The sequence below is a fragment of the Nanorana parkeri genome, unplaced genomic scaffold (genome assembly GCF_000935625.1).
Source record: "Nanorana parkeri isolate BGI_ZX_2015 unplaced genomic scaffold, ASM93562v1 scaffold364, whole genome shotgun sequence".
Lineage (NCBI taxonomy): Eukaryota > Metazoa > Chordata > Amphibia > Anura > Dicroglossidae > Nanorana > Nanorana parkeri.
In genome coordinates, this window is record NW_017306632.1 from 1,174,024 (window position 1) to 1,189,691 (window position 15,668).

Consider the following 15,668-nt stretch of genomic DNA (forward strand, 5'->3'; position numbering starts at 1 on the left):
ACTTTATTTTGCAGTTCTTTGCTGTCGTTCAAAAAGAGCATTCCAAACACAAAAAGATTGTTGTTGTTCTTATTAAAATAATCCCTCCATGTAAAATATATTTATAGATAAAACATTTTTCTTAGTTTTGCATTGCTTAGGGATGGTAAAACCACTGTCAAGTTTTTTTTTTTTGTCTTTTAGTTTTCTTTGTGTCCCCTATTTGTTTTCTATTGTTTGTTCTATTTTATCCCATTGTATTGTTAGTGATAAGGGGTGTCTGCTGGCACCTAAATGGTTATTCACAAAGCCGTTCGGCTATTCACTTCAGGCTTGTACAGCTGATTTCAGTCGTACATCGGCTGAAATCAGCCGTACATCGGCTGGCTTTGGGTCAGCTGAACATACTCAGCATGTTCGGCCGACCTGAAGTGCAGAAGGAGTTCGACTAAGCCGATTCCAACATCTGGATCGGCTGTGGTGAACCTCCGGCAGGCTACTCGCTTCTGTTTAGCCTATTATTATAGGGGCTGAACAGCAGTGAGTGAATAGCTGAATGCCGCCAAGCGGACATTCGGCTCGGCTATTCTGCTCGGTACCTCTGTGGTACCGAGCAGAATAGAAAAACTATTAAAAAAAGAAAACAATTGGGTAGAGCTAGCAGTGGCAGCTAGCTCTTTTCTATTGGCCGGGACCAGCTATCATTACAATGAGAGTTCAGCGGAGCCGGCGGTGATATCAAAGCCGGCTCCGCTAAGCTCTCATTATAAAGACAGATCAGTGTCCCCTGGTTACCTGGTAACCAGGGGGACGCTGAACTGGCACAGTGTCCCCGTACACCCCACATGCAGAGATCACACAGCAGGCCGGGGTACCTGCCACCTGTCGTCCAGCTGCAGAGGGAGTGTGGGAGCCAGTAGAGCCACATTCTCTGACTGGGGGGGAGGATAAGGAGGAGGCGGGGACTGCCCGCAGTGGCTCCACTCACAGTTTCCACGCCAGGATTATGTTGGTGCCACTAGGAGGACACTGCTGAATGGAGCGGGGGTACTAATGGATGGAGGCCATGGACGGGGCTGCATGCGTTCCCCTGCCCTGGGGGTAGGCAAAGTACCATGTTCCCAGGACTGGCAGGCTGCATTATGGATGCCTGCTGCTGGCTGCAGTATAAGTAGAGCTGGTGGTCAACGAGCTGCCTGAGGGCAACCAGGGGACGCTGAACTGTCTAATGGCTTGGCCGAGTTCTCATTGTAATGACAATTCAGTGTCCCCTGGTTACCTAGTAACCAGGGAACACTGAACTGTCATGAGAGCTCAGCAGGGCCGGCCTTGATATCACTGCTGACGGAGCCACCGTGATATCATGGTGGCTCCCCGAGTTCTCATTGTAATGACAGATCAGCTGGCCAGCCCAGCTGCCAGTAGCAGGCTTTCAGTCGGCTGAAGCTAGCTGAAGGATCAGCCGGAGCTATGGCTGATCCTTCGGCTAGCTTTGTGAATAACCCCCCTAGTGTCAGTGTGGCGGCATGTGCCCTTGTTCCCCCTCCTCTTTAGTGCTAGATAATGCAATCCTAGCTAAACCCTCCCTGTTTTTTATGCTTCCTCAATTTAGAATTAGTTTATTGTAGAGACAAGGCTTAGGAAAGCCATTGGGGTCTATTCACAAGCACCCCTTCAGTTTGACTGAACCGAAGGGGTCCTGGAGCCGAAGCTAGCTGAAGGATCGGCCGAAGCTACGGCAAGATCCTTCGGCAGCTTCGTGAATAGACCCCATTGTCTTCTTACAATTCAAAGTAAAATGTTGTTGCATAAATTGACATTTGAAACAAAACATTTCCCTCACTTTCAGTCCTAGTGTCAATGGTCACCAGGAAAAATAGATGGGATAAATTGCCTTAGCAGTGATACAGACCACAGTATAATAAGACAGAAATTGTAACACTTTCATACTCTTTTAAATAAAAACTTATATACACTTCACAAATAATAATAATTATCTATTATTGTTTGTGTATATTTGGGCCAATCATGCAAAGGGAAATATTGTTTTTATGTTATTGTAAATTATTTACTTGTTTTCTTACAGAATATGCGAGTTAGAACAGTTAAAGGCCAAGACTATATTTCCAAATCAGGAGCCAAATTTTGTGGAAAGATGGAACAGAAGTTTCTGCTAGTTGACTGTGAGAAAGTTATGTATGGCACTTACAGGTAATATGTCTTATCATTATTACTGCTTTAAAGAAAATCAATCAGAAATTTACATCTGTAATAATATGAAACTTCACTAGTGAATTGTCATAATAGTGCAAACTTTCATCTTAAGTCATGGCTTGGCTCAGTGCTGATAAAATATATAACAAAGGTACTATCAGGGTTAATATGAAAATAACTAGTCTATTAAGATGACAGATTTACTCCCCTCTAGTATAAAGTTGCCAGATTTCCAGAATGAAATCCAGGGATACCCTGCTGACCATGCCCCCTTTTAACCATTCCGACAAAACACATCCCCATTTGTAGCCACACCCACAACATCACATCCCCATTTTTAAGATGCCCTAACATAATTGGTCACAGATTTTTTTTAAAAGAGGCAGATATTCAAAGTACAGCATACAAAGGCAAAATGTCTTGGGCACTATGAGCAGAGCTGTGCACCACAGGGTATTGTGGGTGTGGCCAAATTGTGTTAATAGTGAGAGGTGCTTAAAAGGTATAGTTAAATAAAATGTTAGCCTACTCTACAATGCGTAATGTATAGACTGCAGGGGTCAGTAGTGCATAAGGCATAGAACAAAAGGGTCAGGAGTGTATAATGCAGAACAAATGGAGACCAAGGGTGTGTGGCAGAGTGCAGACCTCAGGAGTGTGCAGGGATCAGGAGTATGCAATGCACAGAGGGAATGGGTTAGGGGTGTGTAATGCATAGAATGCAAGGGGTAAGAGTTCTTAACATACAGAGGGCAGGGGCCAGGAATATCGCAGCATGTAGGGGCCAGGAATATGTATCATCCAGGCCAGTGTAAAAATTACCCCCTTCTCCCAGTACAGATCCCTCCCATTACAGATCCCCAAACTCCCCCAGAATAGATCTATCTTTCCAAATCACCTAGTACGGGCCTCTCTCCCTAAATCCTCCTCAGTATAGTAACATGTAATTTTCATTTTGTTCCTAATGGACATTCGTACGAATTTAATTAAATTCTGACATTCGGATGCATCTGAAATTCTGCACTCAAAAGTGTCCGAATGCAAACAAATCTGAATGTTTGTTTAATAAAAATGCAGATCCATCCAAATCTTATTCAAAACTAAACTAAATCGGACATGTGACTGTTCTCTGGCCAATCAGATTTGTTGGGGCTGTTGGGGGTTGCATTACAGGTACAGTCTCATGACTTCCTGTTGTGGATCTTTCTAAAAAGAAAATTTGGATGCATGTGAAATCAGAATAATGAACAGAATTGAATTTCGGATCCAAAGTCAGAAGGCAATAGAAATTCAAATCGATCTGAAATCAAACAAATGTTTTGCAGGGTTACATGTCTATTACGGACTTCTCCCCTAAATCCCCCATGTACAGACTTCTCCTCCCCCACAATGCACATCTTTCCCCCCAGCACAGACCTTACCCCCAAATACTGACCCATTCCACCCTTCCAGTACAGACCTCTCCCCAATACAGACCCTTTTCCCCAGAACAGACCTTAACCCCAGTACAGACCTCTCTTCCCACAGTACAGACCCCTCTAAATTCCACTTATCAGGCCTCAGATACAGCAGCAGGGCACAGTGAGTGGAAATCCTCCCCTTAGCAGTGTTATATAACACTGTATATCAGAGCCAAGGAGGAACTTAGGGGAGCCTTCCTCAGCTCTATATAGCTGCTGCATCTGCTCCTCAGGATAAAAACACCCCTGAACTGCACCTCCCAGTTGCAGGAGACAACTTTGGGGTTGCTTGTTTACTGGGAACAGACCCCGCAAAATGGAGACTATCTTTGGGAATGGGGACTGTCTCCTATATATACAGTATATGAAGAATAGTCTAGACAGCCTTAGTGATTTATCCAAAGGAATATATACAGAATGTGCTTCAGAAAAGGAAATTAGAATGTGCATGTCAGAAAGACCATGCATAACATTAAAGAGACAAAGAGTTGAGAGGAGAAAGAACCAGGCTTAAATCGGCTTAATTGGAAAAGTCAAAACAACTGCTGTCTATGTTGTTGTCTTTTCTGATCATTCTGAAATGCAATTTTCATTAGAGGGAGCCTCAGTACAGTGATACCTTGGTTTACGAGCATCATTTGTTCCGGAAACATGCTTGTAATCCAAAGCGCTTGTATAGCAAAGCGAATTTCCCCATAGGAAATAATGGAAATTCAGATGATTCGTTCCACAACCCAAAAATATTCATATAACAATGATTACAATACATGTACAAATAATAATAACAATAATGTACAAAATATAAAGAAAAAAAAAACAATTACCGGTACCTTCGTGGCTGGTGTGAGGGGGACGAGAGAGGAGGATTATTGTGTAGGACGACTTTCACTATCACTAACAGAATCACTGCTATCCCTTGACTCAATGGATTCTTTTTCATTTCGTGAAACCTTAACAAGGAATCTAATCAATGTGACATTGCATTGTCGTTAAAAAGACTCATCGCTCGCACTGCTACAGCCTTATTCGGGTGGTGCTTTTCTACAAAATGTTGCTCTTATTGCAAGACATTGCTTGTATATCAAGGCAAACCTTTTCAGAAATGTTTGCTTGTCTTGCAAAACACTCTCAAACCAAGTTACTTGTAAACCAAGGTATTACTGTATTTGATTTGTGGTTAGCTTTCAAAGTTTGATCCCAGATAATAAATACATGCCGAGGAGTTTTTTTTTACACAAGATTGTTACAGTGTTCACCAAATATTCAGCTATTTAAAAAAAAAATAATAAATGTGCAAATCCTGTGTGGAAAAAATATAAATATACCCCTTACTGTAACATTTCAAAAGTTACTTAGATTCATTAAGATCAGTTTAGGTTGGCTTAACAATGATCAGAGAGTAAAATGTGTTTTAAAAAATTCTCAAACTGTGTATCGCTTATTTATGCTAACTCTAAATATTGGTTTTAAAATATTTATTGCAATAGCTTAACAATATGCATATTTTTTTTAAGCTTCATGTGGTCATTTGAAAAAGTTCATCTAAGTATGATTCAAGTCATCACTGGTAAACTTGTTGAGGCATTTGATGAAGAATTTCGAACACTCTATGCTCGCTCCTGTGTTCCTGCAGCATTTGGCCCAGAAGAATCCATCATAGGAAAACACAAAAAAATCCCATGGGAAAATGGTTCATATTCATATCAAAACTCAATTTCTTCGCTTCTATCCGCTTCAAGTCAAAGAAGCCTTTTTGGGAGAAAAGATCAAATGCACACATTGGACTCTACCTTTTTAAAAGCACGGAGTCGATTTATAAATAATGAAGATGATAAGTTCATCACAAGGAACTTATCGTTTAGAGGATACAATGCTCAAAATAAAATCAATCAGGTCCAGCAGTTTGATCGCAATGACAACTGGAAAAGACACAGTTATGCTGCAGGGGAAAAAACAGAGTCATCTCCCTATTTAATGCTGAACAGAGCTGTGAACAACAGAATGCACAATCCTCAAATGCATTGGAATAGACAGCCAGATATTGGCAGTATAGGGTCCGCATCCAGAGGGGGCTATTCTAGCAACTATAATGGTTCAACAACACAAAACTTTGCAAATCAACTGTCACAAAGAATAACACCAAACCTTTCTGAAAGAAATTCAAGCATACGAAGGTCTTTCCATGGCACAGACAACCATGTTAGATCAGTGCAGCAGAGAATGCCCACACTGGAACATACAACCAAGTCCTTCTTGCGAAACTGGAGAATTGAATCCTATTTGAATGATCACTCTGATATACCGCCGGACACAAACGAGATTATGGCAGATAGAATTGACAGTAATGAGGGAGTTGAAAATGCAGTGGACAATCAATTGTACAGCCACACACGAATTCGCTCATCAATTCTGTACAAGTCCACTTTACCAGAGCAAAAAGAAACTAGAAGTTGCACTACAAACTCTTCTCACTCAAATTCCACTATCGTAGATTCTCAGGGTAGCCTCACTCCACAAGCCACTCCATCAACACCACAGTGTATCAGATTTCCAGAATCACAAGATGTCAGCAATTTCACAAGGTATGACACACCTCACATGTCACAACATCATGATGTCTTAAAAAGGCATAGTCTACAAGTGCCAGATAACACCCAGTTTATGACTCATGGTTTACATTACAACACTAACCCAGGGCCATCAAGCTACCTGTATACATCACTTTCTAAAAACAGACAAACAGACAGTGTTAGAAATCCAAATGACAATATTCTAAAGCGACGTAGCTTGCCCCTTTTTGAAAGTCGCAAAGTAAATTTAGGTCAAAGTAACAATATAATTCCACCAAACTATATTTACAATTCACTGGTGAAGAGGCAGACTGAAAACCCTGCACCACAAAATCCCACAACTGCTGAGAAATTAGAAAATAGCTCATCTCAAGTTAATGAAAAAGTCAGCATTGAGCCACCAGAACCTGTAAAAGGTGCTGTATCCACTGAATCTTTAGATGAGGAAAGCAACAAAGATTCCCCTGGGAAGAAGGAAAGTAAAGGTTCACCTAGTTTTCTTAAAAAGGGTTCAAAGAAGCTCAAGTCATTACTCAATCTGGCACCAGATAAAAAAGAAACCCTATCAAAAAATAAAGCCCCTGCCTTCTACAGAATGTGTAGTAGCTCTGACACTCTTATTTCTGAAGATGATGACCAGCAATTTCCTAAAAGTCCGAAAAAATCTGAAACCAAAAATGATTCCTCTCCTAAGAAGGAAAAGGCAGTACTATCAACCTCTCAGATGAGCCTCAACAAAAGTAAGGAGAATGTAGGGCTAGGTTCTAGTAAGTCTAATATGAATCTTGCTGATGAAAGCAGATCAAATCAGTCCTCAGGTCTTACTGCTGTTGAAAATAAGTTTCTTGAAAACACTGGTGATGCTTCTGCTCCACGATTTAATACAGAGCAAATTCAGTTCCAAGATACAAAAGTGCAAACCAACAACAACCCATATGGAAGAACAGTAGCTCCTACAATTCATAGGGAACTTTCTTTAAGGCATCCAAAAGAAACAATCCACAGGGAATTATCTCAGAGAGAGGTGCATCATGGCGACATACCACCCATGTTACAAAGAGAAATGCACTTAAGGCACTCACAGCACAGAGATATGCACCATAAAGATTTTCCACATAGAGATATAAACAGAATACCATCTGTGTCAGAATTTCCAAAGCCTCAGGAGGACTCAAGCCATTCTCACACAAGTGATAGAAGAGTGTATAGTCGCTTTGAGCCATTTTATAGGTTACAAAACAATATGCCTACTTCAAATCCACAAAATAGCACTCATCAGGTTTTAGACTTCAAAAATAAAAGTATGGTAAACAATGCCCCTACTTATTCAAGACCCCAACATGTCTCAAGCTACGCATCCAATGTTTACAACTCACCTCAGGTACAACCTAATGAAAACAAATTTGGCAGGTTCATGCAAAAATTTGGTAGCTTTATTCATAAGAAACAATAAAACACACTGATTCTTTCACTTTAAAACTTACTTGTAAATAGGAAACTGTTTAATATGTCTTTGGTGCAATGAGAATGTATATCTATGCATTTTGTAAAATATGTTTTCTTAATAAAAATGGATTGATGGTTGACTTTTATATTTTTTTTTACTCAAATAAAGCTTTACAAATGATCCATGGTGCAGACATGAAAGAGTTACAATGGGCAAATATCTTAGAACTTTAGAGTCCAACTCCAACCTACAATACTGTTTTTGGACACTGAGGAGGGATTAAAACATCTGTCAGGTTTCTGAAGTCATTGGGGATGTTTTCTTTCATGTTCTCTGTGGTCACTGAGACAGGAAGTGAGCAAAATAGAAATACATTTTTTAATAAGTTGAGTCTAGAAAAGTGAGAAGCTCTGCCATGTTTTAATTGCTGAGATATGGGTATAAGTTACTGAATCTTCCTCTTTTGTGCTCAGGCCAAATCTGATTCAAAGAGCTCATTGGCTTTGGTTAGGTAGCTCTCATAAGCCAGGGGACCCAAAATGGCTCCTAGGCTTCTAGTCAGAAAATGGGTAAGCACAAATACATAAACAAAACCACTTTAGCAATGAAGTGGTAAGAAAGCATTACTGTTGCATGTGCGTGGCTGTACTACAGATGAAGTAACACATTAACACATAAATAATATGTGCAAACTGGTATTTTTTGTAACTTTTGATAATTTGTCATGATATTTTTCAAACATTTATTTATAAATGTATTGCATGTACATGTACTCCTAGTTAAAAGCATATCCAGTTGACTAATTGTTGTTACTTATAGCAACCAACTAGGTTTTAGTAGTTTAGAAAGGTCAGAGTAATGAAAAATGTGTTGTCATTGATTGTTCTGGATTGGCAAAGACCGCTGAGATTTGTTTCATTATATAAAAAGATGGCTTTTTAAAGCACCTAAAAACATTACACTGCCACAGTTCCTATTTCACAGAAGAAGACTAAGTAAGGTATTTTAACTGTGTCTAACAAGGTGCTACAATTTGCCACCAAGTTTAACTTATTTTAAAGAGACTTGCCCATGCAGAGCAAAGTAACAGTGTCTCTGAAAAGGGCACCCCTAGACCCCTTTATGCCCTGCTTACTAATGATTCCTTGTCACTCCTCCCAGCTGGAGAGAATCCCCAGAGCTTATGGGTAGAGAGGAGCATTTGACCTGTTCCCTTATGATGAAGCATTGCATGACCTAGGGAGTGATGTCACTGCTCCCCCAGGATGCCAATTCACAGCAGGGTGCAAATTTCAGTATATGTTGCAGAGAAATGTTGGTACCTATGTTGGTATTTTCTTCTTTTCTGCAAGTCCTAAAGCTGTGATCTGACTTAGTTGTTTCCTTTTATGATTCCATCGGCTTATTAAAAGAACAAGCTAGTCTCACATAATTTATACTCTATGGTGTCTAGTTGCTTTATTGCCCTTATAGAGCTGACAAGAGAGTAAAAAAGTATTTTTTTAGTATACTGATAGTTCACTACTGATAGTTCACTGTAACATTTCATCAATACCCCTCTCAGTTATCATTCTCAACTCAGGCCCCAACAGTTCAAGGAGTGATGTCAGCCCCTGTACTTGAAAGAAAGAGCTTTTGTTCACATTCTGATTTCTGTACCAAGGTGCAAGCTGGGGAAACAAGGTGGAAGAGAAGCATGAGCATATTGGATCCATGGGGTCCACACTTTTATAAATATCTTGTGAGAACACAGAGGAATACTGGTAAGTTTTTCTTCGATAAAAAATTCCCTCTGTCACCTTACCTCCACAAATTATATAAACTGTTTCTTCCAAGTCTTAGTGAGGTTTTCCAATAATAATACATACTAATACTACATAACTAGCTAATCTGAATAGAGATTTGGTAAGGAAGGGAGGTGTGAGAGGGAGAAGGCCAATCAAGGGTCTCTCGGCAAAGGGTTATTGAATAAAACAGGAAGCCACTGTGGACTAACTTGTTGCCAGTCCTCCTTAGTTTTTTCACTTAGGGACACCAATCCCCTTTGGTGTTTGTGTATTTACATTGTGTGTTTGACAAAACTTCGTAATCTTGTTAGTTCAGATGAGTTTCATTACATTTTATAATCACCTAAGTGTGAAAGTCAGAACTGAGATAGAAAAAGGGCAGAAAAAATAAAGGAGATTTGGCAATATGGTCATTTTTACGGGGTTAATTCTACCCACTCATAAAATGTTATGTTTGGATAATGAAGGTTTTGAGTATGGATGCACTGACACTTTTCGAGTACCAATGCCAATACTTGGCAGTTTCATGAGAACTACCAGGGTTGCAGCGGTTGCAGCTGGGACCTGGCTCAGGTGCTCCACCACTGTCCTGAAATCATTAGTCCGTATTGTTTTCGAAAAACTGTCACATGACAATAAACACAAATGTATCAGTACTCAAATTTTGTAAGTACTCGGCAAGTACCAGTACTCGTACTCACAAAACTGGTATCGGTGCATCCCTTTATTTATATTTATCAAAACAAAATCATACATTAAAACAGAGATGTACAAATCCCAGGAGCTTTGTGTGCTCCTTACAAATGACAGCTGCCTCCTAACTTTTGAATTTTTCTCTAGTCTAGTCTTGGAGCTCAAAAAGTATCGGTACATGTACTTGTACCGAGTACTGTACTTGGCATCAGTGCATCCCTAGTTTTGAGGCTCTAAAAAGTTGGGAGATAATTTACTGAATATAAGGATGGAAGTTAAATGTATTCCTAAAGTTCAAGTGAGTAGTAGGCTAATTGAAGTCAAAGTTTTGATTAAGAGATTTTAAATGTGGATGAGCTCAGGTTTTTGTCAGAGGGAGCTCCACCCGAACACTTTTTCTCACGAAAATGCCCCAATACTAAGCGCCGATATTAGCGCTTTAGATTTTTAAATGTATTCAGCTGCCACGAGATCCTGTGTCTGCTGGGGACCTCAGGATAGCTTTGTGAGGACCTTTGCGGTGCTGTTTACAGTACCGGTCCGGCCAAACACCTCCTCCTTTTCCTTCTTGCCGCACTTACACAGCCCTGGTGACTGCTGCCACCTGCACAAAGTCCTGGTGACACCCACCACCCACACACAGCCCTGGTGACACCCACTTCCTGCATACAGCCCTGGTGACACCCTCCACATGCGCACAGCCCTGGTAAGACTGCACAGCCGAGGTGGCACCCACACGCAGCCATAGTGAGACCACACAGCCATGGGGAGACCGTGCACATCCCTGGTGAGACTGCACAGCCCAGGTGAGACCGCAAACATCCCTGGTGAGACCACACAGCCATGGTAAGACTGCACTCGGCTGCACATAGCCCTGGTGAGACTGCGTAGCCCTAGTGACACCCACACTCAGCCCTAGTGAGACTGCACAGCCATGGTGAGGCCACACACTGCCCTGGTGAGACTGCACACATCCCTGGCGAGACCTGCACAGCCCTAGTGAGACCCGCACACAGCCCTGGTGAGACTGCACAGCCCTGGTAAGTCTTTGCACAGTCTCCTTAGACCCAGCACAGCCCTGGTGAGAACCTATGCAGCCTCCTGGGATGCCACATAGCCCTGGAGAGCAACATAGTGTATGTAGCTTCATATTATTCTGCATTGCTGTATAATGTACTGCTGGGATTTGTAGTCCTCTATAGCTGGTGGTATTATGCATTGGTGTATAATGGATTGCTGGGATTTATACTCCTCTTTAGTTGGTGGTTTTCTGCATGGCTGTAAAATGTATTGCTGAGATTTGTTGTCCCTCTACAGCCTGGTGTCAGTGTCAGAACTACCAAGGGTGCAGAGTTTGCAGCTGGGACTGGGCCCTGGAACCCCACCATTGGCCTAAAATCATTAATCTGTATTGTTTTCAAAAAATTGTCACATGACTTAAAAACATATCGGCAATTGGTATTGGCGAGTACTTGAGGAAAAGTATTGGTACTTACACTCAGTCTTGAAAAAAATGGTATTGGTGTATCCCTAATAGTGATCTAAATTTAGTAATGTCTGAGAGAAAATGTTGATGCAGAAAAGAGTGATCTATGCATGTAAAACAATTATGAAAAGTAAGCATAATCATGCGTCTTGGGATTTAAGCCTCTCCATGTATATATCAGACCAAGTTTCACAATAAGGTCTGTAAAAGGTTTAGTTTGTGTTTGTTTCCTAGGGAAATATGGGGTGCTGTTAGCTGTGACTAACTTTCTATCCAAAACCATATCAGTGTCACCCATCTATATCAGGGTACCTTTCTTGTGAGTAGATATAACACCCTAAAGGTGTGAAAAGGAAGGACCTGATGAACATTGGGAGCATAGCAATTAACTAGTGTGGCCTGCAAAAGCATATATTTACCTGTCAGTTCAGATTTTGAAAGGTAACAGGAAATTGGAGTGTAATGTTATTAATAGAGATAGTTTTTGAGGCTGAGAAGAGACAGACAATTTAGTCTCTTGGAGATAAATAATGTTAGAAAGTTGAGATGTATAATGATTAAAAGCAGTCTTATGCTTATGAGGAGAGTTTTGACAAGAGTTGGTAAGATTAGGGACACTAGTGTCTGATGAGAAAGAAGTGGAAGGGAGAAATAGAAAGCAAAAAGTAGAGGGCAGGAGAGAGAATGGTAATGATCTTAGCTATAACCAAAGTCAAGGGTCACTTTTGTCATCTGGGTGTGCAGGTTGTAGTATGTAATGACATTATGAAGGAGAACAGAGAGAAAGGAGAGGGAAGTGAAGTTGACAGGGGGAGAATGGAAAAATAGCAACATGCAAAGCAAACATACATTTACAATAACTATAGGTCCGGAAGCACTATCTTGGCTAGTTCCATTTTTTATATCCACAATGCAACTGTGAAAATTAAATAATATATTCTGCTGTAAACAGATATATTCATATTTCTCCATATTACAGCTAACATTTAAAGACTTAAAACAATAAACGGCATTTAAAAATTATTGCTGCGGAGAGAGGTGAATAAAGGTAGAAAGAAATGTTTATTCATCACATCTAATTTTAACCTAAATAAAGACTGTTAATCCTTTGAGAAATTAAGTTCATTTAGGGCACATGTTTAAGCTTTCTCAACACTTTCAAAATATTTGAAAATGCTTTAGCCCTGTCGCACAGAGCTATATTCAATGTTGCTCATTTGTTTTTTTCCCCCTTGTTAAACACATCCCTTGGGACATTTAATAATCTAACCTTGATGTCTGTATTTCCTGATATATATATAAAAGATTTTTAAGCAATGCTACTACTGTTATGTGAATATCAAATACTATAGCTTGGATTAACAAATTGAAATTTCACAATTAAATAATGTTGTGATCCCTTCATCAATGTCCGTGGTCTAGCACAAACACTTGGTAAGGTGCATAACAAAAGATAAGCAAATGTATTATGCAGTAGACATGTAAATTTAATTTCATTATGAATGATTATTTGTACAAATTTAGTTAAATTAGAACATTCGGGTGCATCTGAATTCCAGAATTCAAACGTGTCCGAATGCAAACAAATCCAAATGTTCGTTTAACAAAAATTTGGATCTGCCCGAATTTCATTCAAAACTAAACTAAATTGGACATGTGACTGTTCTCTGGCCAATCTTTGTCTTTAATTTTATTTTATGGGGGGTTAATGTCAGCAGTCACTTTTATCAAAACCATAGCAAAAACATTTTGATGCAGTCTCTTAATTCCTTAAAACTGGCCTGTATCATGTGCAGTCTCTTAATTGTTATTGAGAATTTGATAGAATCTCCCTGGACCTGTCTAGTAATATTCCATCCAGATTTTTATCAAGGTATGCAGCCAGGGTGGCCAATAAATGGAGGGCAGTGGGCATGCCCCCCCCCCCCCCTTCTTGTATCATAGTAGGCTACATTCCTTGGCAGAGTACCTTTCAAGGGCTGGGTGGTAAAGCCTCCCCCTTTGGAAAGCGTTCTTGTCCCAATGTTAAGGAACAAGGGCCTCTTCCCCACCTCGGTGTCCTTAAAAAAGGAGGTGGGGTAATAAAAGGGGACTTATGATGGAATCTGGAATCTGGAAACCCCCTTTATAATAAGGGAGAGCCGAATATCCATCTCCTCTCATAGAAATGAGTACAGGTGTACATTAGTACCCCTTATTCACAAAGAGCTAGGGCCCATTCACACTGTCAGACAGTCAATTTTTTTGACAGCAGCAACTAAGAAAATGGATGTACTTACACAGTAAATCCCAGCTGTCATTTTGACAGTTGTGAATTGCCAGCAAGAGTAAGAGGGGAGCAGAACCAGGGAAGAAGGACTGGGCATACTACACAAATACTGTGTACTTGATAAAGTTTTTTTGGCATGTGTAGCATGCCCAGTGTCAGCAAATGGTTAAAAAAAGATAATGGAGAAAAATATAAAAATTAGAAGTGGATTATCAGGAGGATGCTTGCTCGGCACAGTGGCCATTCAGAGAACTACCAGTATTTTAATCAATAAATAGAAGGTGTTCTCTAATTGGAAAAGTAGTGAATATGTCACAATGTGCTCCTTGTTCAATCTAAGAATGCCTTGCATCCATTGATAAAAACACTAGGCATTCATTTAATTGCCAGTGTGCCAAGCAAGCGACCCCCTGTGTTTTTAGCCCACAGAAGGGAAGCCACTCAGCACAGCACCATACAGGATCTGGAAGATCACAGCCAACACTGTAGTAGCTTTGACTTCTACAATTTTTTACAGGATCCCCAGCAGTTGAACAGATATAGCATATACATACATACATTGGACTAAGCTGGAGTTCAGTTTTAAATAATTTTACTAGCAATTTTCCTCCTCAGCTTTTCTGTTATTTGATATACCCTAGATTTTAAAATGTTATGAACAATCCACAGAATATAAATACAAATTTAAAAATAACACAAATGAAAAAGCCATTGAAGCTCATTCAATATAAAATAAACACTTTAAGCTTAAAGTCCATTCCCATCTTTGTAAGTGATGTGCATTCATTGTTGTAATGAAGAGGTGCAGTGATGATGTATACATGTGCACATTCTTATTTAAGGCTTTCTGGATTTTTTAATGAACCTTTTGCTACGCTGTAAGCCTAAAAATGCAACATTTTCTCCACAGGAAAATCCGTCAGACACCAGGGTCGGATGGTAATTAGGTTGTAAACAGCTCTCCCCCTCCCTGTTATTCATTGTATCATGATCAGTGAACAGTTCACTGCCTGGGGGAGAGGGGGGCTGCCACTCTGAATACTAAAGAATGGTAGAGGTGAGAAGGAGCTTGGAAAACACAGGCAGACATTTTTATATGAGGAGATGAAGAGGAAATTAGTAAAAGAAGTAAGATTGTGGGTTCTTACACAGCAGCTGCATATGCCTGCTTCATGTACACTCCATGTATATTGCTGGCATATGTTTTTTTTTTAAAATATCTCTGCAAAGGTGGAACTGGGCTTTAAAGGAAATGAAGCCACTACCTGGATCCACATAGGTAACATGGTTGATCAGGTAAGAGATGAATTTATGGCATCCAAACCATGTCTTTTTTTCTATTTTCTATTTCTTTCAGGAACCATGTATTTTTAGTTTCAAAAAGAGGATATACATCATAATGCATTCTCCAAATTATCCACTAATCCCGAGCTTGCAAAAGGAGTTTTAGAATTGCTTACCAGTTCACTTACATTTTCATATTGCTTGTGCTTGTAAGCCAAAATCCAAATGCAATAACTGTACACAAACCAGAATTAAAAACAAGATAATATCCTCAGATTTGACTAGTCCAGCACATTAAAGGCAGCAATTAACATCTTGGAATATGCACAAAACATCTTGCCAGCTACACATATGCTATAGTTATGTAGCTAAATATTTTCTATTGCATCTACATCCCAATGTTATAATTGCAACAGAAGTTTTTTTTTTAGGTAACTGTATCTATCCAACTTAATAATGTGATGTGATGTGATGATTGT

General features: G+C 39.9%; 1 protein-coding gene across 1 annotated transcript in view; it reads left to right on the forward strand.

The window, feature by feature from the left end:
* FAM83B (family with sequence similarity 83 member B) overlaps positions 1–7,798 on the forward strand; it is an 86,610-nt gene extending 78,812 nt beyond the window's left edge. Inside the window, exons 4-5 of the mRNA XM_018558872.1 lie at positions 2,066–2,190; positions 5,168–7,798. Of these exons, the coding sequence (XP_018414374.1) occupies positions 2,066–2,190; positions 5,168–7,676 (2,634 nt within the window). The 3' untranslated portion in view covers positions 7,677–7,798. The remainder of the gene's footprint in view (positions 1–2,065; positions 2,191–5,167) is intronic.
* Positions 7,799–15,668: the final 7,870 nt, after the last annotated feature.